At 43.3% G+C, this 19,460-nt stretch overlaps 1 protein-coding gene across 9 annotated transcripts in view; it reads left to right on the top strand.

Moving 5' to 3' along the window:
* RUFY3 (RUN and FYVE domain containing 3) overlaps positions 1-19,460 on the top strand; it is a 72,172-nt gene that overhangs the window by 41,320 nt on the left and 11,392 nt on the right. For 4 of the 9 annotated variants that reach the window (XM_039350328.1, XM_039350329.1, XM_039350330.1 and 1 more), the window contains 8 exons: positions 1,134-1,195; positions 4,622-4,687; positions 4,791-4,860; positions 6,380-6,472; positions 7,533-7,616; positions 9,224-9,391; positions 10,446-10,543; positions 18,611-18,730. In XM_039350328.1, coding sequence (XP_039206262.1) covers positions 1,134-1,195; positions 4,622-4,687; positions 4,791-4,860; positions 6,380-6,472; positions 7,533-7,616; positions 9,224-9,391; positions 10,446-10,543; positions 18,611-18,730 — 761 coding nt within the window. Of the gene's footprint in view, positions 1-1,133; positions 1,196-4,621; positions 4,688-4,790; positions 4,861-6,379; positions 6,473-7,532; positions 7,617-9,223; positions 9,392-10,445; positions 10,544-13,797; positions 15,745-18,590; positions 18,760-19,460 lie in introns of those variants that run through there. The other 5 variants (XM_039350332.1, XM_039350333.1, XM_039350334.1 and 2 more) reach the window with 3 other exon arrangements.

The following is a 19,460-nucleotide window of genomic DNA, read 5'->3' on the forward strand; positions in this document are numbered from 1 at the left end:
CAAGAAAGTTCAGTTGCCTCCTGAAAAAAGCACCTTTGGAACAATCATGAGGTAAATTAAACAGTGTACAGAACACACTGAAGAGAAAAAGGCGGGAAAAAAGGGAAACGCCCCCTTTATGCTTAACGGCAATCAATCATAGCGTAGATTGCCTTATAAATGAGTCAGCACTCCAACCAATCAACTACAACGGTGTGTTCTGGCCTATTGCGCACTTTACTAAAGTTCCATCTACTAAATTCAATATCCTAACAGCGTGCCAAATCAGATGTGATTTAGTACTAAGTGGGCAGAGAATTCTGGGAAATGAAGTCCAAGGTGTTGAGATTGAGAAATACTGCTCTACTACAGGGAAGATAACCTTGGCGAGGGTGACTGGGGAGAAACATATTTTAAGTCCAGAACAGAAGCAGCTGAGGCAGACACCTCCCTAATTCGGTGAACTATAAGGAGAAGTTAGACCGTTTTGTGATTATATCTGAATAAAAAAACAAATTTAGCCTTTTTTATGGCATTGATTTCTTGGCCTGGCCTGCTTAATGGGGCTGACATCAATCTTGCGAGCCATGATTGTGCCATGATTGCTGAAGATGCCTAGATGAATCACACAGGTGAATAGAATAGAACAGAGCTGGAAGGGACCTTGGAGGTCTTCTAGTCCAGCCCCTTGCTTAAGCAGGAGAACCTATACCGTGTCAGACAGGTGAATGTCTAGTCTCTTCTTACAGATCTCCAGTGATGGGGTGCCCACGATTTCTGGTGGCAAGCTGTTCCACTGGTTGATTATCCTCACTGTCAGGAAGTTTCTCCTTAATTCCAGCTTGCTTCTCTCCTTGATTAGTTTCCATCCATTGTTTCTCGTCCTTTCCTCTGGTGTTCTGGTGAACAACCTGACACCCTCTTCCTCGTGGCAGCCCCTCAGATACTGGAACACTGCTATCATGTCTCCCCTATTTCTTCTTTTCTTTAGACTAGCCAAACCCAAATTCCGCAGCCGTTCTTCATATGTTTTAGCCTCCAGGCCTTTGATCATTTGATAAGTTGATCAGTGGATAAGTTACAGTATAAGAGGAATAAAATGACAAAAGGTGAAAGTGTCGGGCATGAAGTATTATTGCTGTCTTTTCTTGTAGGTTGGCGTTATTGATTTTTCAATGTATTTGAAGGACGGCAGTAGCAGTAAGGGCAGTGAAGGGTAAGTCCTCTGATTCCTACCCAGAATCTGTATTTTAGAAGCTTCTCTGAAGCTCTGTTATAAGAGCATTTTGCCAATTTTACTGCTTGGTTCTTTCTTATTCTTGTCACCCTAGTGCAGGGATAAGCAACCTTGGCTCTTTTATGACTCGTGGACTTCAACTCCCAGAATTCCCGAGCCAGCCATGTTGAGGGGAAAGGGAGAGTTTCCAAGCTAAGCCATGCTGGCTCAGGAATTCTGGGAGTTGAAGTCCACAAGTCATAAAAGAGCCAAGGTTGCCTATCCCTGCCCTAGTGGGAAATGCCAGATATAGCACCTTATTGTAATGATGTCTAGGGTTACAGGTAGGCCTCAACTTACAACAGTTCCCTTAGAGACGGTTCAAAGTTACAACGGCCCTGATGACCATTTTCCACACTTAACAACTGTTGCCGCCTCCCCATGGTCACGTGACCAAAGTTCGGATGCTCGGCAACCGACTCCTATTTATGACGGTTTCAGTGACCCAGGGTCACGTGATCACCTTTTGCGACCTTCTGACAAGCAAAGACAATGGGGAAGCCAGATTCACTTAACAACCGTATGACTAATTTAACAACCAAAGTGATTCACCTTACAGCTGTGTCAACAAAGGTCGTAAAGTGGGGCAAGGTTCACTTAACAACAAAAATTTGGGGCTCAATCATGGTCGTAAGTTGTTGAACTTGGTGGAATGTTCGTGAAGGGAAAAAGAAGTCATAACAATTTTTAACATGCTAATATGAGCCAATTTAGTGTACTGGTTAAAGACACTGGGCTAGAAACCAGGACACTTGGAGTTCTAGTCCTGTCTTAGATACAAGACCACCTGGGTGAATATGGACCACTCCCTCCCTCTCAGGCCTAGGATAAAGTTGACAAACCACTTCTGAAGCTGTTGTCAAGAAAATTGCAGGGACTTGCCAAGAATCAGACTGAATTGAAGGCATAAAATAGTGATGGCGAACCTTTTAGAGATCGAGTGCCCAAACTGCAACCCAAAATCCACTTATTTATCACCAGGTGGGCGTGGCCCACTGGGTGAGCATGGCCAAGGTGGGCGTGGTCACCTCGATGTTGCTCGTGGGGAGGGATGCCTGTGGGGGCCAGGCAGGGCTGGGGGAGATCCAGGGGGTGTCTGGCAGGTGGGGCAGTGGGCTGGAGGCTCGTCCTGTGGGATGAGGCGAGGCAGGGCAGGGGTGCCATTGTCACAGGGCAAAGCGAGGCAGGGGTCAGGGTGGCTGCTGTCTGACACCATGAACCCTCGCACACAGAGGCCAGCAAGCACATGGGGGCTGACGGTGTCCGTCAGCAGCCACAACCTGCCGGCCCCTCGACCGGCACACTCTGGGGATCCGCAGCCGGCTGCCAGCAATTCAGAGAAGCTGCCTCTGAGCTGGATGGCTGGCTGACAGCTGAGGAGGCAATGCTAGTGGGTCATTCCTAGGAAAAGGAGAGCATGCGAGGCCAGGAGGGATGGGACGGGGGGGGGGAGGGAAACCAGCCATGCCGGGATGCATCCGGCCACGTGGAACTTCGGCGAGTTAGTGGGCAGCTGGTGGAAGAGCAACGGTTGCCATCTCCGGGGCATGGCGTGTGTGCCCACAGAGAGGGCTCAGAGTGCCGCCTCTGGCACGCGTGCCATAGGTTCGCCACCATTGGCATAAAATGTTAATCCACAGGTAGTCTGCCCTTAGCAATTCAGCTGTCTTTCAAGCTTATGTCAATGATGAGCAAGGAGACATAAACGGCCCTCAAAATTGCAGTCCTCCTGGTCACACAATTACGAGTGTTTAGCAACTAGCGGCACAACGAGGGTAATCACAGCATTGCATCATTTTATGATCGTCGTGGTAATGCGATATTGTCTTTAATGAGCTCAATTGGAACTGCTCTCATAAGTCAGTACAGTCCCGTGATTTTTCAATTTATGACCGTGTCCCTTAGTGGCAGAGTTCCAATTATGGTCATTAAGTAAGGACTAGCTGCAATAGGTTTGAATTTCTGTCCTATAGAAGCAGTTATCTGGCTTATAAAAACCTCTGGTGCCGTTTGGTGCAGCGGTGAATTCAATATGAAATTTTAATCTAAAGTGACCCCTGTCACTTTAACCATGCAAAAGAAAGTCTTGTTTTTTCTGATTACCATCTATTTCATAATATGTTTTTGTTCCATCATTTCACAAGGCTTCGGATGTGGAGGCCATAGTGAAAGCAATCCGTAATTCACACTGTTTCTTGCTAAAAGAGCCTGGCTGGGGTTTATGTGTGATGTTGCTGAACACCTCTAGAGGCAACCGAGTTGAAGAAAGCTAATTTGGCTTAGAGCAGTGGTTCTCAACCTTTTTAATGCCGTGACCCCCAACCGGTCGTAAGTCGAGGACTACTCAACTGGTCGTAAGTCGAGGGCTACTCAACTGGTGCAGCACCGTTTGCAGAATGGAACTTTTGGCGGGCTCAGCAGGGCAGAGACAGCCTGGACAATTCCTATTGGCTTTTGAAAGCCAATAGAATTAGACTCTATTCAAGAGAGTCTATTCTATTGGCTTTCAAAAGCCAACAGAATAAAAGGGAGTAGCACAGCTAAGGAAAAGGGGAAAAAAATGGCGGACTTCGTTGTTTAGCGACCCCCGTGAAATGGTCGTTCAGCCCCAAATGGGGTCCCGACCCACAGGTTGAGAACCACTGGCTTAGAGTTACTTGTCTGCTTTACAGTTTTGTCATTTCAGCACCCATTTTTTATTTGTTTTTCCAAAGTTAAAAAAGTTAAAAATAAACTGAAAGTCACCGCCCACTTTTATAGATTCATGTTTATCTCTGTGGAACAGCAGCTTTTGGAGCAGGGGTGTCTAAGTGTGTGTAAGTGTGAGTTTGTCAAAGAGTCAGGATGGCAACTAGGAATACTACTCATCACATATAAAAGGGTAGGATGTCTTCTCATAATCACCATCTTGACTTTTTTGACCTTTCTTGCAGATAGCATGGCTCTGGAGGCTGAATGTTGACTTGTCAGTTTAAACGTTATGCAAATCTATATTTATGATAAACAGTAATTTGCAGGCCTTTTCACATTATGACTTCTAATTCTTTTCAGACAATCATTTATTTATTATTTAATTCTAGGTTCTTAGTACATGTCAGTTCAGACCATAGTAGACCTTAAACATCTTAATGGTTGCTTAATGTAGTATGAATTTTCAAACAACTGTCAATTGAATTGATGAGCATTATTTTGTTATCATGTCAGAAAGAAATTGACGTCTGCTTTTCTAATTAATCTGTATTAATTACTGACTTTTTCATCAATGATATAAACAACTTCTTCTTCCTAAACATATTGCTTTGCTCTGCAGTACTGCTTAATATTTTTCTCTGTGCATGGTTAATATTCACTGTGTCTCATTTTCAGTGATGGTCAAATTACTGCAATTCTGGATCAGAAAAATTACGTAGAAGAACTCAATAGACATTTAAGGTAAAGAGGTAAATCTTCTGTAGAAAATTTGGTCAGTTTGTGTTGAATTTCTTAAGTTTCATAGCGTTACTACCTGTCTTTTTTTTTTTTTTTAATTGGACAGTGCTACAGTCAACAACTTACAGACAAAGGTTGATGCTTTGGAAAAATCTAACACTAAACTAACTGAGGAGGTAAGTAGAAATGAAAGAAATGTAAGGAGTTTTTTTCCCCTGCATAGGATAAAATTAAAAGAAACAACATTCACGTTTTAGGAACATTAGGATTCATTCTAGGTTGCATTAACAGAGGGATAGAATCAAGATCACATGAAGTATTAATATCACTCTACAATGCCTTGGTAAGGCCACACTTGGAAAACTGCATCCAGTTTTGGTCACCACAATGTAAAAAAGATGTTGAGACTCTAGAAAGAGTGCAGAGAAGAGCAACAAAGATGATTAGGGGACTGGAAGCTAAAACATATAAGGAGCGATTGCTGGAATTGGGAATGTCTAGTTTAATGAAGAGAAGGACGAAGGGGGGCATGATAGCAGTCTTCCAGTATCTGAGGGGCTGCCCCAAAGAAGAGGGAGTCAATCTATTCTCCAAAGCATCTGAAGGCAGGACAAGAAGCAACGGATGGAAACTAAGCAAGGAGAGAAGCAACCTAGAACTAAGGAGAAACTTCCTGACAGTTAGAACAATTAACCAGTAGAACAATCTGCCTCCAGAAGCGGTGAATGCTCAAAAACTGGAAGTTTTTAAGAAGAAACTGGACAGGCATTTGTCCGAAATGGTATAAGGTTTCCTCCCTGAGCAGGGGGTTGGACTAGATGACCTCCAAGGTTCCTTCCAATATTATTATTATTATTATTTAGATCACATCTAATTAGCTAATATTCCAGTCTGGTTCATACGTATCCCAAAATAATTTCAAGTACAAGAGATGCCAGATGAATTAATGTTATGGGATGGAATTCTATCTGGTCTAGAGCATAGATGTCTAATAGAGACTTACTCTATTGTGGAATTCTGCAAAGAATATTCTTTATGCCCAAGTGTAATTGGACACACAAGGAATTTGTCTCCGGTGCATAAGGTCTCAGTGTACATACAAACAACAAGGTGATAAATAGGAGTAGAGAACAGGAAAAACGAGAAGGATAATAGCAATACAATCCTACTGCTTGGTTAGATATCGTTAGGCATATGACAGTGTTGTGGGAATTAGGTGTTCAGCAGAGTGATGCCAAGGGGGGGAAGAAACTACCTTTGCACCTAGTTGTTTTGGTGTGCAGTGCCATATAGCGGTGTCCTAAGGAGAGGAGTTGTAACAGTTTATGTCCAGGATGTGAGGGGTCTGTAGATATTTTCTCAGCCCTCTTTCTGGATTGTGCAGTATTCTGGCCCTCAATGGAAGGCAGGCTGGTTGCAATTGTTTTTTTTTTTCCTGATGTCCTATTCATCTGTTAGTGTGGGACATTAACAAGTACTGACGGAGCTGGAATCCAAATTGGAAAGTTTTTATTGTCTTGCAAGAAAACAAAACACTCTTGCACCTACTTTTTGCTGAGGGCACTTGTCTCTTACCTGACATTTGATGGAGTAGCGATCAGAAGACAGAAAGAAAAATATATACGGAGCTGCAGGTGAATTTGCAACCCCCAGCGTGGTAGATTTGTCTTTCATGTGTGTTCTTGTGTAACGCAGCTTGCCGTTGCAAACAACAGAATTATCACACTGCAAGAAGAAATGGAGCGAGTCAAAGAGGAGAGTTCGTACATTTTGGAATCCAACCGAAAGGTTAGTTTTGTGTGTCTATTATATGCAGCCATTGGGGAACTGCTTGATTCTTGTTTTCTCTTATGCTTCTGTAATACGGTTCATTTCATAAGACCTTTTTTATTCTCAGTCAGAGGTAGTTCTCAACTTATGGCAGTTCATTTAGTGCAGTGGTTCTCAACCTTTTTAATGCCGCGACCCCCCCCCAACAGGTTGTAAGTCGAGGACTACTCAACCGGTCGTAAGTCAAGGACTACTCAACCGGTGCAGCACCGTTTGCAGAATGGGACTTTTGGCGGGCTCAGCAGGGCAAAGACAGCCTGGACAATTCCTATTGGCTTTTGAAAGCCAATAGAATTAGACTCTATTCAAGAGAGTCTATTCTATTGGCTTTCAAAAGCCAATAGAATAAAAGGGAGTAGCACAGCCAAGGAAAAGGGGGAAAAAATGGTGGACTGCGTTGTTTGGCGACCCCCGTGAAATGGTCGTTCGACCCCAAATGGGGTACCGACCCACAGGTTGAGAACCACTGATTTAGTGCCTGTTCAAAGTTACAGTGGCACTGAAAAAAGTGACTTACGACCGTTTTTCACATTTACAATTGTTGTAGCCTCCCCCACAGTCACGTGATCAAAATTCAGAGGTTTGGCAACTGACTCATATTTATGACAGTTGTAGTGTTACAGGGTCAGGTGATCCCCTTTTGTAACCTTCTGACAAGCAGAGTCAATGGGGAAGCCAGATTTATTTAACAGTCGTGTTACTTACTTAACGACTGCAGTGATTCACTTGACAACTGTAGCAAGAAAGGTCGTAAAATGGGGTAAAACTCATTTAACAAATGTTTCACTTAGCAACAGAAGATATGGGCTCAGTCGTGGTCGTAAATCAAGGTCTTATATCTTCACTCTTCTTGGTGTTTTGCATTGAGCATCCTCACTTGACTGCAGTAAATTGGGAGCACTAATCTCCGTCATTTATTTGTTTTTAATTTGTTTATTAAATTTATATGCTGTCCAGTTCATCTCAGTTAATAACCTTTCCATTCTGTTTGATTTAGTGATGTCTTCATTGATTACAGGTCAATAAGCAGGATCGCACGTCAGACGGACATGCCCTAACTGAAGCGAGGAAACAGTTAAAAGAGGAAACCCAGTTAAGACTGGTAAGGTGGATAGCAGGTGAAGGGAAGTTAGGGCAGAATTCCAACTCCTTGTAAATCCATCCCAGCATAGTCAGTTGTAGAACAGGGGTGTCAAACTCTAATTTCATTGAGGGCCACATCAGCATTGCGGTTGCCATTGGGGGGGCAGGTGGGTGTGGCCAGGGTGGGTGCGGCCTACTGGGTGGGCGTGGATGGAGTGGGTGCAGCCTACTGGGTGGGCATGGCCAGCTCTACATCGTTCACGTCAAGGGGACCTGTGGGGGCCTGGGCAGGAGTGGGACAGATCTGAGGGTCTCTGGTAGAAGGGGGTGGGACCGGGGCAAGCGCCAAGGCATGGTCCATTTCTTCATTCCTCACAAAGGGTGACCCCTTCCCAGCATGCACCCAGGGGGCGGGGCCGACATGGCAGAGTCTGGTTCCTCGCTGTTTCCAGACAGCCTTGTGGAGCTAAGACTGAATGCGTTTCAGCATAGATGGCCACCACACAATTGTACATTGGCTCCCGGCTGGCCTGGGCCAGGGACAAGGCAGCGGGGGCCGTTCCCTCACTGTTTCCAGGATGGCTTCGCGGGCCACATGAAACCACATCACGGGCCGCATCCGACCCCCGGGCCTGTGTTTGACATGTCTGGTGTAGAAGGATTCTGGAATTTGGAATTCAGCAACTTCACAAAGAATACAGTTTCCATTTTCTGGTTTTAATGTTTTGTGCAGTTATTAGAAAATTAGAAAAATAACAATTACAAAAAGAATCCTAGATTTCTTTCTCTGCTGGTATGTGCCCAGGGAACAGGAAAATGGGGGAAAATTTGGCCAGATCCCAGTTATCTGCCAAGTCAAGGGTGTTATAACAGATATAGACAGTTCTCACCTTACAATCAGTTACTGCTTAAAGTGACTGTTCAAAGTTAAAATGGACACATACACACACCCCAAAACATACTTAAGACCCATTCTGAAGTTCTGACAGCTGGTTCCATCTCCAGTGCTGATAAAATTATGTCTTCAGGGCCTTTTTAGAAAAGCAACAAAGTGATATATATGCCCCTACACCCACACACACAGACCCCAAAAGTGCAGAATGGTTCTAATGGCAAAGAAAAGGGTTAATATTTTCTCACACAGAATGCCTTTACAAAGAAAATATATATGAGAAAATGTGAACTGCTTGTGAAAGGCTGAACTGCCTGTAAACATGATCCGATTTATTAAAAGGTGAAGTCCCACAGGTCCTTTTCCAAAAGGCTGCTGCACTTTCTTGGGTTTTATTTTCTTGAAAACGTTTCGTTTCACAACCGAGAAGCTTCTTCCGTTCATGAACCGAAGAAGCTTCTTGGATGAGAAGTGAAATGTTTTCAAGGAAAAAAACACCAAGAAAGTCCAGTTGCCTTTTGGAAAAGCAACTTTAAGACAACCATGATCTGGAGGATTGAGAATCTCCATAGAGTGAATTAATATCTTCTTCCGTCTTCTGAAGGAATGGAAAAAAAATCACACTTCACTCAATCCTGCCCTTTCTTGTATTTTAGCCCTTTCTTATAGGGGAGGGCAAGTCTTTCGAGCATCCACACTCACCTATAACGCTTGTATGTGTCTGCCTGCTTTAGGATGTGGAAAAAGAGCTGGAAATGCAGATTGGAATGAGACAAGAGATGGAGCTGGCCATGAAGATGCTGGAAAAGGATGTTTGTGAGAAGCAGGATGCGCTTGTGGTGCTCAGACAACAACTGGATGATCTCAGGGCCCTAAAACTTGAACTTTCTTTCAAGCTGCAGGTAAATCAATAGGAATGGGTTAATTGAAAGGCACCTGCCCGTCGTCTTAGCTTTCTTTTGGGAGAAATAGAGCTTTGGACGTGGGAGAATAAGATGGCTTAGTTACAAAGCTTTGCCATGACACTGTGACTCTTTACCCTTTTCTCTTGGTTGATACGATTTTTTTTATAAAAGTTTTTATTGAGTTTTATGGGGTTAGGGAATGGATAGGACCAGGATAGGGATTAAGGTTCAGGGTGGGGTTAGGATCGGGGTTGGAGTTGGGACAGGATTGCCCCCAATAACATTTCCAAGCTTTAGCAAACAGACTATTGTCTGGGTACATATGCTCAGTTAACACTAATTAATACAATAGTGAATAGCTGTAGTGAATATGATAAACAATAATCATAAACAATATCAATCGGTCAATACGTATCATTCTTCTTGCTAATATGTATTCAAAATAACATATCGGATTCATTTCTCACTAGTTCGTTTTCCTAACCATTGGTAAAATTTACCCCACGTTTTAAAATAAACTGAATCTTCTTTCTCTTTAATCTCTAAAGTTATCCCAGTGATGGCGAACCTTTTAGAGACCAAGTGCCCAAACTGCAACCCAAAACCCACTTATGCATCGTCGAGTGCTGGGTGGGTGTGGCCCATTAGGTGGGTGTGGCTGCGGTGGTAACGGCAGACTGGGTGGGACTAAAAAGTTCAATCAATCAATTCCAACTTTGCAAGATCTTTTTTTTTCCCGTGAGAAGTTGAAATTGACTGATTGAACCTTTTTTTTTTTTTGTACACAGCGGCAGAGGCCTAAAACAAAAAGGTTTTATAAAACCCAGCTGAAGGCCTAGGACTGGGGCGATGGCGCGCGTGCCCACAGAGAGGGCTCTTGAGTGCTGCCTCTGGCACCCATGCCATAGGTTCGCCACCACTGGCCTAGAGCATGGCAAAATAAATGCATACAAAATAATTTGCACATGGTGATCGTTGCTCATATATTTAATGTGACCTCATAATCTTTAAGGATAAGTAAGCACAGCTGTTGCTCTCTTTTTTCTTTTAGAGTTCAGACCTGGGAATGAAGCAGAAAAGTGAATTGAATAGCCGCCTGGAGGAGAAGACCAGTCAAATGGCTGCTACAATTAAACTGCTGGAACAGAGGTAAACTCGAAACCGGTTTATCTGAGCAAGCTAAAATTGTGATTTTATATTCATCTTTTCATTCATTCTTGGGTTACAGGAAATTTGTTTTCTAAGTTTTTAAGTTTCCTAAACCTGTTTCTTGCAAGGACCAGTCTCTTTATCATTCGTCTGCTGCAGGAAAAAAAAAATTGGGAAATATTGGCCTGCGTGTTATATAATAGCACTGATATAGCTTCAGGCCAAGTTTTTTCCAAGTCACCAAAAGGTTACACCACCTGCTTGTAAGTAGATCATTTGAGTTCTGCAACAAGCCACAGCAGCTTTAGATGGCAGCCAAGAGCTGGATGTTCTTGTAGCTCTCTACTGCCATCTGCAGGTTTGTAACCCACATGTGACATGTTTATTTTTCTCAGAGAAGAAAAAATTCTGCAGCGTGTTTCAAGGATGGGATTCACCCATAAGCGGGAACAATTGTGTTGCTACTGAAGGGGGGGGTTCCATCCTGATTCTTTATTTGGGGTTTAACAAAGATTTAAGAAGCGTCTGCAGACCCTTGCAAAACCAGTAGTAGAATGGCAGTCAGGACATTAACGTACATACTATGTGGCCACTCTATAACTAAATACAGGTAGTCCTCGCCTTACAACAGACCGTTTAGTGACTGTACGAAATGACAACCGTCCTGAAAAAGGTGACTTGTGACCGTTTTTCACACTTACAGCCATTGCAGCGTATCAGTGGTCACGTGATCAAAATTCAGAGGCTTGGCAACTGACTCACATTTATGACGGTTGCATGTGATCCCCTTTTGCGACCTTCTGACAAACAAAATCCATGGGGAAGCCAGATGTACTTAACAGCCGTGTTACTAACTCAACAACTGCAGTGATTCACTTAACAACTGTGGCAAGAAAGGTCGTAAAATGGGGCAAAGCTCACTGCCTTGCTTAGCAATGGAAAGTTTGGGCTCGGTGCATTTCTAAATGCACCAGCATTATAGTAATATGGAAAATGAACAATCATTAGAATAATGATTTGTCTGCGTAATTACTGGAATAGTGCTGTGTGAGTAGTATGTGACTAACCTAATGCGCATTGCACTTGGATACAATGTTATGTAGCAAACTCTCCATTGTATACCCGTGAGAAACCTAATGTATTACAATGTGTATTCCAGTGTGTAATCTTTTGTTCCTGAGAAAGAAAAAAGAGAAATATAAAACTGAAGTCTGAACCCACCCTCGGGGTTCAGAATTGCTTGTTGCTATTGCTTCTGAACCTGCACAATAAATCTCTCTGCTAAAACCCTCTGGAATTCGTAAGAATCCTTTCAATTTTCCACAAGAATAGAGTTTATTTATTTATTTATTTATTTATGAGACTTATATACCGCTTTAAGTGCAAGCACTCTCTAAGTGGTGTACACCAGTAAGCAATGTATATATATATTTAAATTGCCCCCAACAATCTGGGTCCTCATTTTACCTACCCCGGAAGGATGGAAGGCTGAGTCAACCTTGAGCCGGTGAGATTTGAACCAACCGCTGACCTGCTGAACACAGTCAGCTAAAGTGGCCTGCAGTACTGCACTCTAACTGCTGCGCCACCTCGGTTCCTAACATTTTCAGCCATTGTTTTGCAGCATCTACCGATTACCAGGCTAGTTCTAATAAAAAACTTAATCCTCTTAATCTAACCACCTCCAGACATCATCATCACCCAGGCTAAAAGTAAGCTAGTCTAAGCCGTGCTGATTTAATGACAGGATTTAAAGGGGGGGGGGCGCTATGAATAAAATTACTTGCCAACAAAGGTAAAGTTCTGAGTTCTTCATTTAACTACAAACATATTAATTACAAACATCTTAATCTTAATGTGCACGGTTAGTTTTGGCACCAGAGATTGATAATTTAATGTAAAATTGGAAAAGTCAGAATGTAACTCTTATGTTCTCCATTTCTTTATAGACTGAAATCTAGTTGATATAATGTGCTGTAAAAGTGATGCATATCGGGTTTGTTCAATATTCCACCGATAGTTGGAATCATATCCTGTGGTAGCTTATTTTTGATGCAACTCAGCAGTCATTAAGGAGAATGGGACTATAAAGGGATAGATATTTTAATTACTGAAGACATTAAAAAAAGTCTTCATGGAACTTTTTTCTGATGTTTGAAAAGGATCCAGTTTCAAAAAATGAATATTTAACACTGTTCAATCAGATGTTGCAATGATTGAAAATCAGATTAATGTACATGTGTCAAAAGTAATAGAAATAAAACAGAGAGTGTAACAATTCACAGACTCAGTAGAATGATCTGAGAATGCATGAAGTTGTCATCTTTTAAAGCTAAGTAAATCTGGAAAAGGTCGATGCATGGATGGGAAGGAAACTTAAGAAATGTACGCGTATTATTTTGGATCCTACAAGGAAAATATAGAGGATACAGTATAATCCTGTAACTGATTCGTATACCAACCGAAAAAAATGTAGGCCATAACCCTCATTTACAATCCATGATGGTTGGGTTGTTGACATGCTAAGCTCACCTAGCATATCACATTGCAACTTAATGAGATATTCGAACTGAATCCAATAAATTCAATGCTAGCAATTCGAGAAAACATTTGCCACTTCTGTTAAGTCCTTGACTTACGATCACATTTGTGCCCCAGATTTCTGTGGCTAAGCAAGAAAGTTGTTCACTGAGTTTTGCCCTGTTTTATAACTTTTCTGGCTGTTAATCACTGCTATTTTTAAGTTAGCAACATGGTTGTAAAGTGAACCTGGCTCCCCCATGGGTTTTGCTTGTCAGAAATTTGCAAAAGGCGATCACATGACCCCAGGACAATGCAACTGTCATAAGTACATGCCAGTTGCCAAGTGTCTGAATTTTGGTCACGTGATCATGGGAACACCACAGTCGCGCACGACAAATGGTCATAAGTCACTTTTTTCATTGCCATTATAACTTCAAATGGTCACTAAGCAAAAGGCTGTAAGTCGAGGCCCTCCTGTAAAGGAATCTAAAACATACATGTTTGAAAAGACATAACTTTGAGATATATATGTATTGATGTGCCTTGTTCTTATGAAGCGAAGTTCCAAGAGTTTAAATTATATTTAAGCTGTGCTTATTTAAAGTACTGTAATATATAACCACTGATATCTGTTCAATTAACTGGTACTTTCTTTTATTGCGTATTTTCTCTGCTCCAACCCCCCATTTTCCACATATCATTTTTGTTTCCTTTCCCCCCCCTCCTTATAGTGAAAAGGATTTGGTGAAACAGGCAAAAACCTTAAATAGCGCAGCAAACAAATTAATTCAGAAGCCGCACTAGACATTTTAATTTTTGCAGCCGGTCACATCGCAGCTCTGACATCTCAGCTCTGTTACGAGCGAAGAGCAAAAAACAAAAAAATTGAGAATTTAGGTGTCAGAATTACATGTTGTCACTAAAGTCGACGTGGAATTTGATGGGGATTTTTTTTTTTTTTAAAAAAAGGTTTTATTCAGAAACAGAAAAATTAACTTCTAGCTTCCCCTTTCCCTGGTGAACGCTTAAACTTTATTAAAATACGAGCAATTTGATCAGTGAGTACTCCAGAAAGAAGATAGAATTAAAATCAGATTTGTGGCTACGTACATGCAATTGTGTATACCGCACATTTTTTTTTTTAGCTTTTACAACATAATATAGAAAAGCGTAGCAATATTTCTGCCTCACCCCAAATGTTCAAATTCAAAAGAAGAAGTTCTTGATTTCCCTGTTGTGAAGTAGATGGGGGGGGGGGGAAACAGAGGCAGAGAAGTTGGAAGCCTGTAGGAAACCACCATTTTTGTAGGTGTGGTGGCTCCACTTGATCATAAGCAGGACAGACCCACAACAGGGTTAGAAGTTGCTTTTAGAAGCATTTGGCCATTATTAACCAAAGGCTTGTCTGCACTGCACGCCTTTCTGCCTGAGCCTTGCTCAGGATGTTTTGTAAATTGAAAATGAGTGTTGAGGGGCTGCAAAGCATCCTCCGTAAGGGGATATTCCCGTTCCCCAGATGCTGTGCTTAAAATCGTCCCAATTGAAGCTGGATGAAAATTCAGAGAACAGAGTCAACTCCATCTGGACTCTCTCTTGCTTGCATTTTTCTTCGGCTTGCAGTTGAGAACAATCGCCTTGTCCCACTCTCTTTTCTGGGAATTTTCTTTTAAGGCTATCAGCCGATCCATCTGAAATGACCAAAATCCTTTGTTTGACGTAGCCGTGGTGGGTGGGTATTAATAAATATTCAGAAGACCCCCCCCCCCAGACAATGCAAATCACGCCAATTTTCATTGCTCAAAGCTGTAACCGGAATTTTTTAGCAATCCGAGGACAAGCTAAGCTAACAGGCCAGTGCAGGCCACTTTCACAACAGGGGGAATAATTCATTCACCCCCTTTAGGTGACATGGATGCAAACTCTAGCTGTTAGCTATTTTTTTAATTGGTAAACCCTTCTTTCCCTTTGCATTGACTTCTACCTCTGCCTTTTCTCCCTAAAATATAGTGATTCTCATTTCCTGGTGGACTTTTATAATATATGTGTCTTGCCTTCTTCCCTTGCTCTTTTAGAAAAGACTGAATCATTGTCCCTTTCATATATAAAAAGGATAAACAGAACTGGTAGTGTTTTACTGTGGATCACTCTTCGACTTAAAAGCAGCTACAGTGAAAAATAACCTGGCCATTGTTCAAAGCTATCTCTGGCCGCTATTAACATTCGATTCGGAGTGATCTTGATCAAACAAGAGGTTTGCTAGGAGTCGTAGTGAAAGGGCATCTAAGCCTTAGAAAGTCTACTAAAACGCCATGTTGTAACTTAACAATGTATTTTTTTTTCTTTTCCTCATTCTGATGAAACCGGAGGGGGTTGTAAGAAAGTGTGGAGAATTAATCAACATTTCTCAAACTATCCACACTATTTTTTCCCCCCTAACTTAAATAGTTGTTCTTCAACCAAGTGCTCTCCAAATGTAGGGGGATACATTTCCAGCATTCCTAGGAATCCTTTGGGCTGTATTGATTGAGAATTCGGTGAAGCGTAAACCCTAGGACACGTCCCTATTTAATAGCCGCGTGCGAAAGAAATAAAAGATGTGTTCTTCTAAATTCCCATTAGGATTGAAATTGTTTCCTCCTGTATAAATCACCTTTGTTTGGTCCAGAAAAATGGGGAAATGCAGGGGAAAAAAGATGGAAACAAAAAATATAGTAGCTTGATTTTACAATCCACATGGCTGTAAAATCTGATTCACTTCATAGCTTATAAATCCATCTGTCAGATTTATTGATTCATTCATTTTACGGAACCTTGGAAAGAAAGTTGATTTGGGGGTGGCATGTTCAAATCCTGTCCAAAAGTATTAGCCTTTTCATTACCGTCTCTTAAACGGGGTATCGTTAACGTTGTGAGAAGACCCTAGAATTATAATTGGAGTTTTCATAAAACCACATTCCATGGGACGTGTCTTCTGGCTGATATTCACCAGTCAAGTAATTTAGGGGTAGAGAATCACCCTCAGATTTTCGCAAGAGAAGGGAAAGGATCTCTTCCCAAACAGGGCGGATGCTGCTTCCTTCTGGTTAAAGACAATTCCGATTGACTTCGCAATCGTGACCAACTGTTTTGGTGATAGTAGGATAGCAGTTTTCCTTTTAACTTCTTCTGGGATGTTTATAACCTGGAAGCTTACAACCCCGATAACCTCTGGTATTTTTCCATCCATGTGATAAGCAGATCTGCTAAGCCAGACATGTCAAACACAAGGCCCAGGGGCCAGATGCGGCCCGCGAAGTGGTTTCATGTGGCCCGCGAAGCCATCCTGGAAACAATGAGGGAACGGCCCCCGCTGCCTTTGCCCTGGCCCAGGCCGGCCAGGAGCCAATGTACAATTTTGTGGTGGCCATCTATGCTGAAACGCATTCAGTCTTAGCTCCACAAGGCCGTTTGGAAACATTGAGGAACCAGCCCCTGCCGCATTGACCCCGCCCCTTAGGTGCATGCTGGGGAGGTGTCACTCTTTGTGAGGAAAGAAGAAATGGACCATGCCTTGGCGCTTGCCCCTGTCCCACCCCCTTCTACCAGAGACCCTCAGATCTGTCCTACTCCTGCCCAGGCCCCCACAGGCACCCTTGACAGGAACAATGTACAGCTGGCCACGCCCACCCAGTAGGCCACACCTACTCCAGCCATGCCCACCCAGTAGGTCGCGCCCATCCTGGCCACACCTACCCCCCCCCCCCCGAGGACAACCGCAATGCTGATGCGGCCCTCAATGAAATTGAGTTTGACATCTCTGTGCTAAGCTTTTCAAGATTAGCCTAGGTTGGTGCCTAGCCAATTACACCAATAGATTGCTTCATATTTTTTAATCCACAGGCCCATTTATGTAAAATACCCTTCGAAGTCATCCTTTGCTCCCAGGAAAAAAATGAAACCATCCCTGAGAAATGAGGTTTTTTGCTTCCTAGCTCTCAGGCTTTACCCAACAGACAGGACTGAAACCACCACTCATAAAACATCATCCAAGAATTTCGTACAAGTGAATGCTATTGAAGGAAGTTAGAATTTCAGCAATTGCTACGTTGAGACAACAGACAGTAGATAGATAGACAATGTTCTTCTGTATCTCTTTCTCCTCTCTGCTCTGTAAAAGAAGCTGCTGACCCTTCTCTTTTGTGTAGGCTATTATCCTCTGGTTTTTGCAAGGAAGTCATTTGGGAATTACTCTTAGGTTGCTCTTCACTCACTGTGTGAGAGAGACGGTCCTCACGCAGGCCTAGGAGTCCTGCTCGACTCCAATGGGAGGCAGGGAAGATCTTCTCCGTAGAATTTCTGTACGGTAGAATTTGTCCCACCGGTGTCTCTCGCCCTTGTGACAAAGGTTGAGCTTTGATAGCCAATGGGCACCCTCTAACCCAGCGGTTCTCAACCTATGGGTCGCGACCCCATTTGGGGTCGATCGACCATTTTTCGGGGGTCGCCAAAGGCGGCGATCCACCATTTTCTCCCCTCCAGGGGCGCCGCCGCGCATGCGCGCTGCACATGGGGGCGCCACCGCGCCTCCAGGGGCACCGCCGCGCATGCACATAATGTTTGTGTGGCAGGGGTCGCCGTCACACAAACGTTGAGAACCGCTGCTCTAACCAATGCCTCAATTCCTCTGCAGCTGCCAACTGGCCATTAACAAAAGGCCAGTGTGAACATACAGGTGGCCCACTTGGGACAGGATCTCTCTGTTTTCCACCCAGGGATACTTTCTAAGAATCTCCTCTTGAGTCCTACCTGTCAGATGGTGCCACTTGGCTGGAATTCTTGAGCCCGCCTCAGAAGTGGAAAGGCAGGTGTCGTCCTTCTGTTGGAAGAACAGTCCATTCTACCTGACCACCCTCTAGTGAAGCCTTCACCCTAAGTATTTGCCCCCTGGTTGGTGGATTCAAGTAGCCCAAATCAGTTTCTGTGTTGTGATAGTATACTTTGCCCCTTTCTTCTCATTGAGCAGCACCCGAAATAGTCTGGGAACCCTCAAACAAACAGCCCACAACTTTTTGCCTTCGGTCTGGAACCCTCGCGTGCTTCCCCTGCCTGATGTGACAGTTGTGGATGAGGCTAGACAAATGCACTAATAACCTAGGTATCCCACGACGCGAGTCCCGGTTACTTGTATAAAGCTGCCGTGTAACGTAACGAAGAACCCACCAAGACCTTTTCACCTTACTCTGTACTTGAGATTTGCTTTGACTATGGATAATAAAAGTGATGTTTTATGTTTATCATCTAATGACTGTAAACTGTAGTAATAGAATAAAAAAAATGGAAAAGAGACGCTCCTTCTGCCTGGTTCACCTCACCCGTTGTTGTTTTTTTTAAGTTCTTCGTTAGATTTTGGGTTTTTTTTGTCCCCGCCCACCTTCTCGTTTCCACACTCCTCCCTTCATCTCTCATTCAGCTTTTTTCTTTTATTTATGGTTTCAATTTGGTCTTTCCCCCCCCCCCCACCATAGCTTTTGTTTTTTATCACAAGTTCATGTGGCTCATACCCAGATTGCAGCTGTCCGAGCGAGAATGCCAGTCTCTACAGGAGGACAACCGGCTCTTCAAGCTGGAATTCGGTGACAAGATCGACAGCCTTCAAGTCGAAGTGGAGCAACTTACCAAGCAGCGGTGAAGAGAGACCGTTTCCCTTCCTCTGGGTATCTTTAGTTGGTGGGAGTTTTCCCTCTGGAGCAGTGGTTCTCAACCTGTGGGTCGGGACCCCATCTGGGGTCGAACGACCATTTCATGGGGGTCACCAAACAACGCGGTCCGCCATTTTTTCCCCCCTTTTCCTTAGCTGTGCTACTCCCTTTTATTCTATTGGCTTTTGAAAGCCAATAGAATAGACTCTCTTGATTAGGGTCTAATTCTATTGGCTTTCAAAAGCCAATAGGAATTGTCCAGGCTGTCTCTGCCCTGCTCAGCCTGCCAAAAGTCCCATTCTGCAAACGGTGCTGTACCAGTTGAGTCGTCCTCGACTTACGACCGGTTGAGTCGTCCTCGACTTACGACCGGTTGGGGGTCACGGCATTAAAAAGGTTGAGAACTACTGATCTGGATGGACAGGTGCTCTTTTGAGCTTGTTGATAGCAGAAAACAATATTCAAACCCAGGAAGCATCAAGGAGAAACCATGTGCCAATCAACATTGGCAGGGCAACTATTGTTTATAAATAGGGAGCAACCCCTACTCCTAGCACTGGTGATGTTACCTGGTTTGTGATGAAATGTCTGTAAGCAAACAACCAAGCTTATAGAGCACAGGTCCCCAACCTTTTGGGCACCAGGGACTGGTTACATGGAGAGAGGTTTTTCCGCAGACCGGAGGGTATGTGGTTTTGTGTGCTGCCTGCATCCTG

This window comes from Crotalus tigris, unplaced genomic scaffold (genome assembly GCF_016545835.1).
Source record: "Crotalus tigris isolate CLP2741 ecotype Arizona unplaced genomic scaffold, ASM1654583v1 scf7180000018322.853269, whole genome shotgun sequence".
Lineage (NCBI taxonomy): Eukaryota > Metazoa > Chordata > Lepidosauria > Squamata > Viperidae > Crotalus > Crotalus tigris.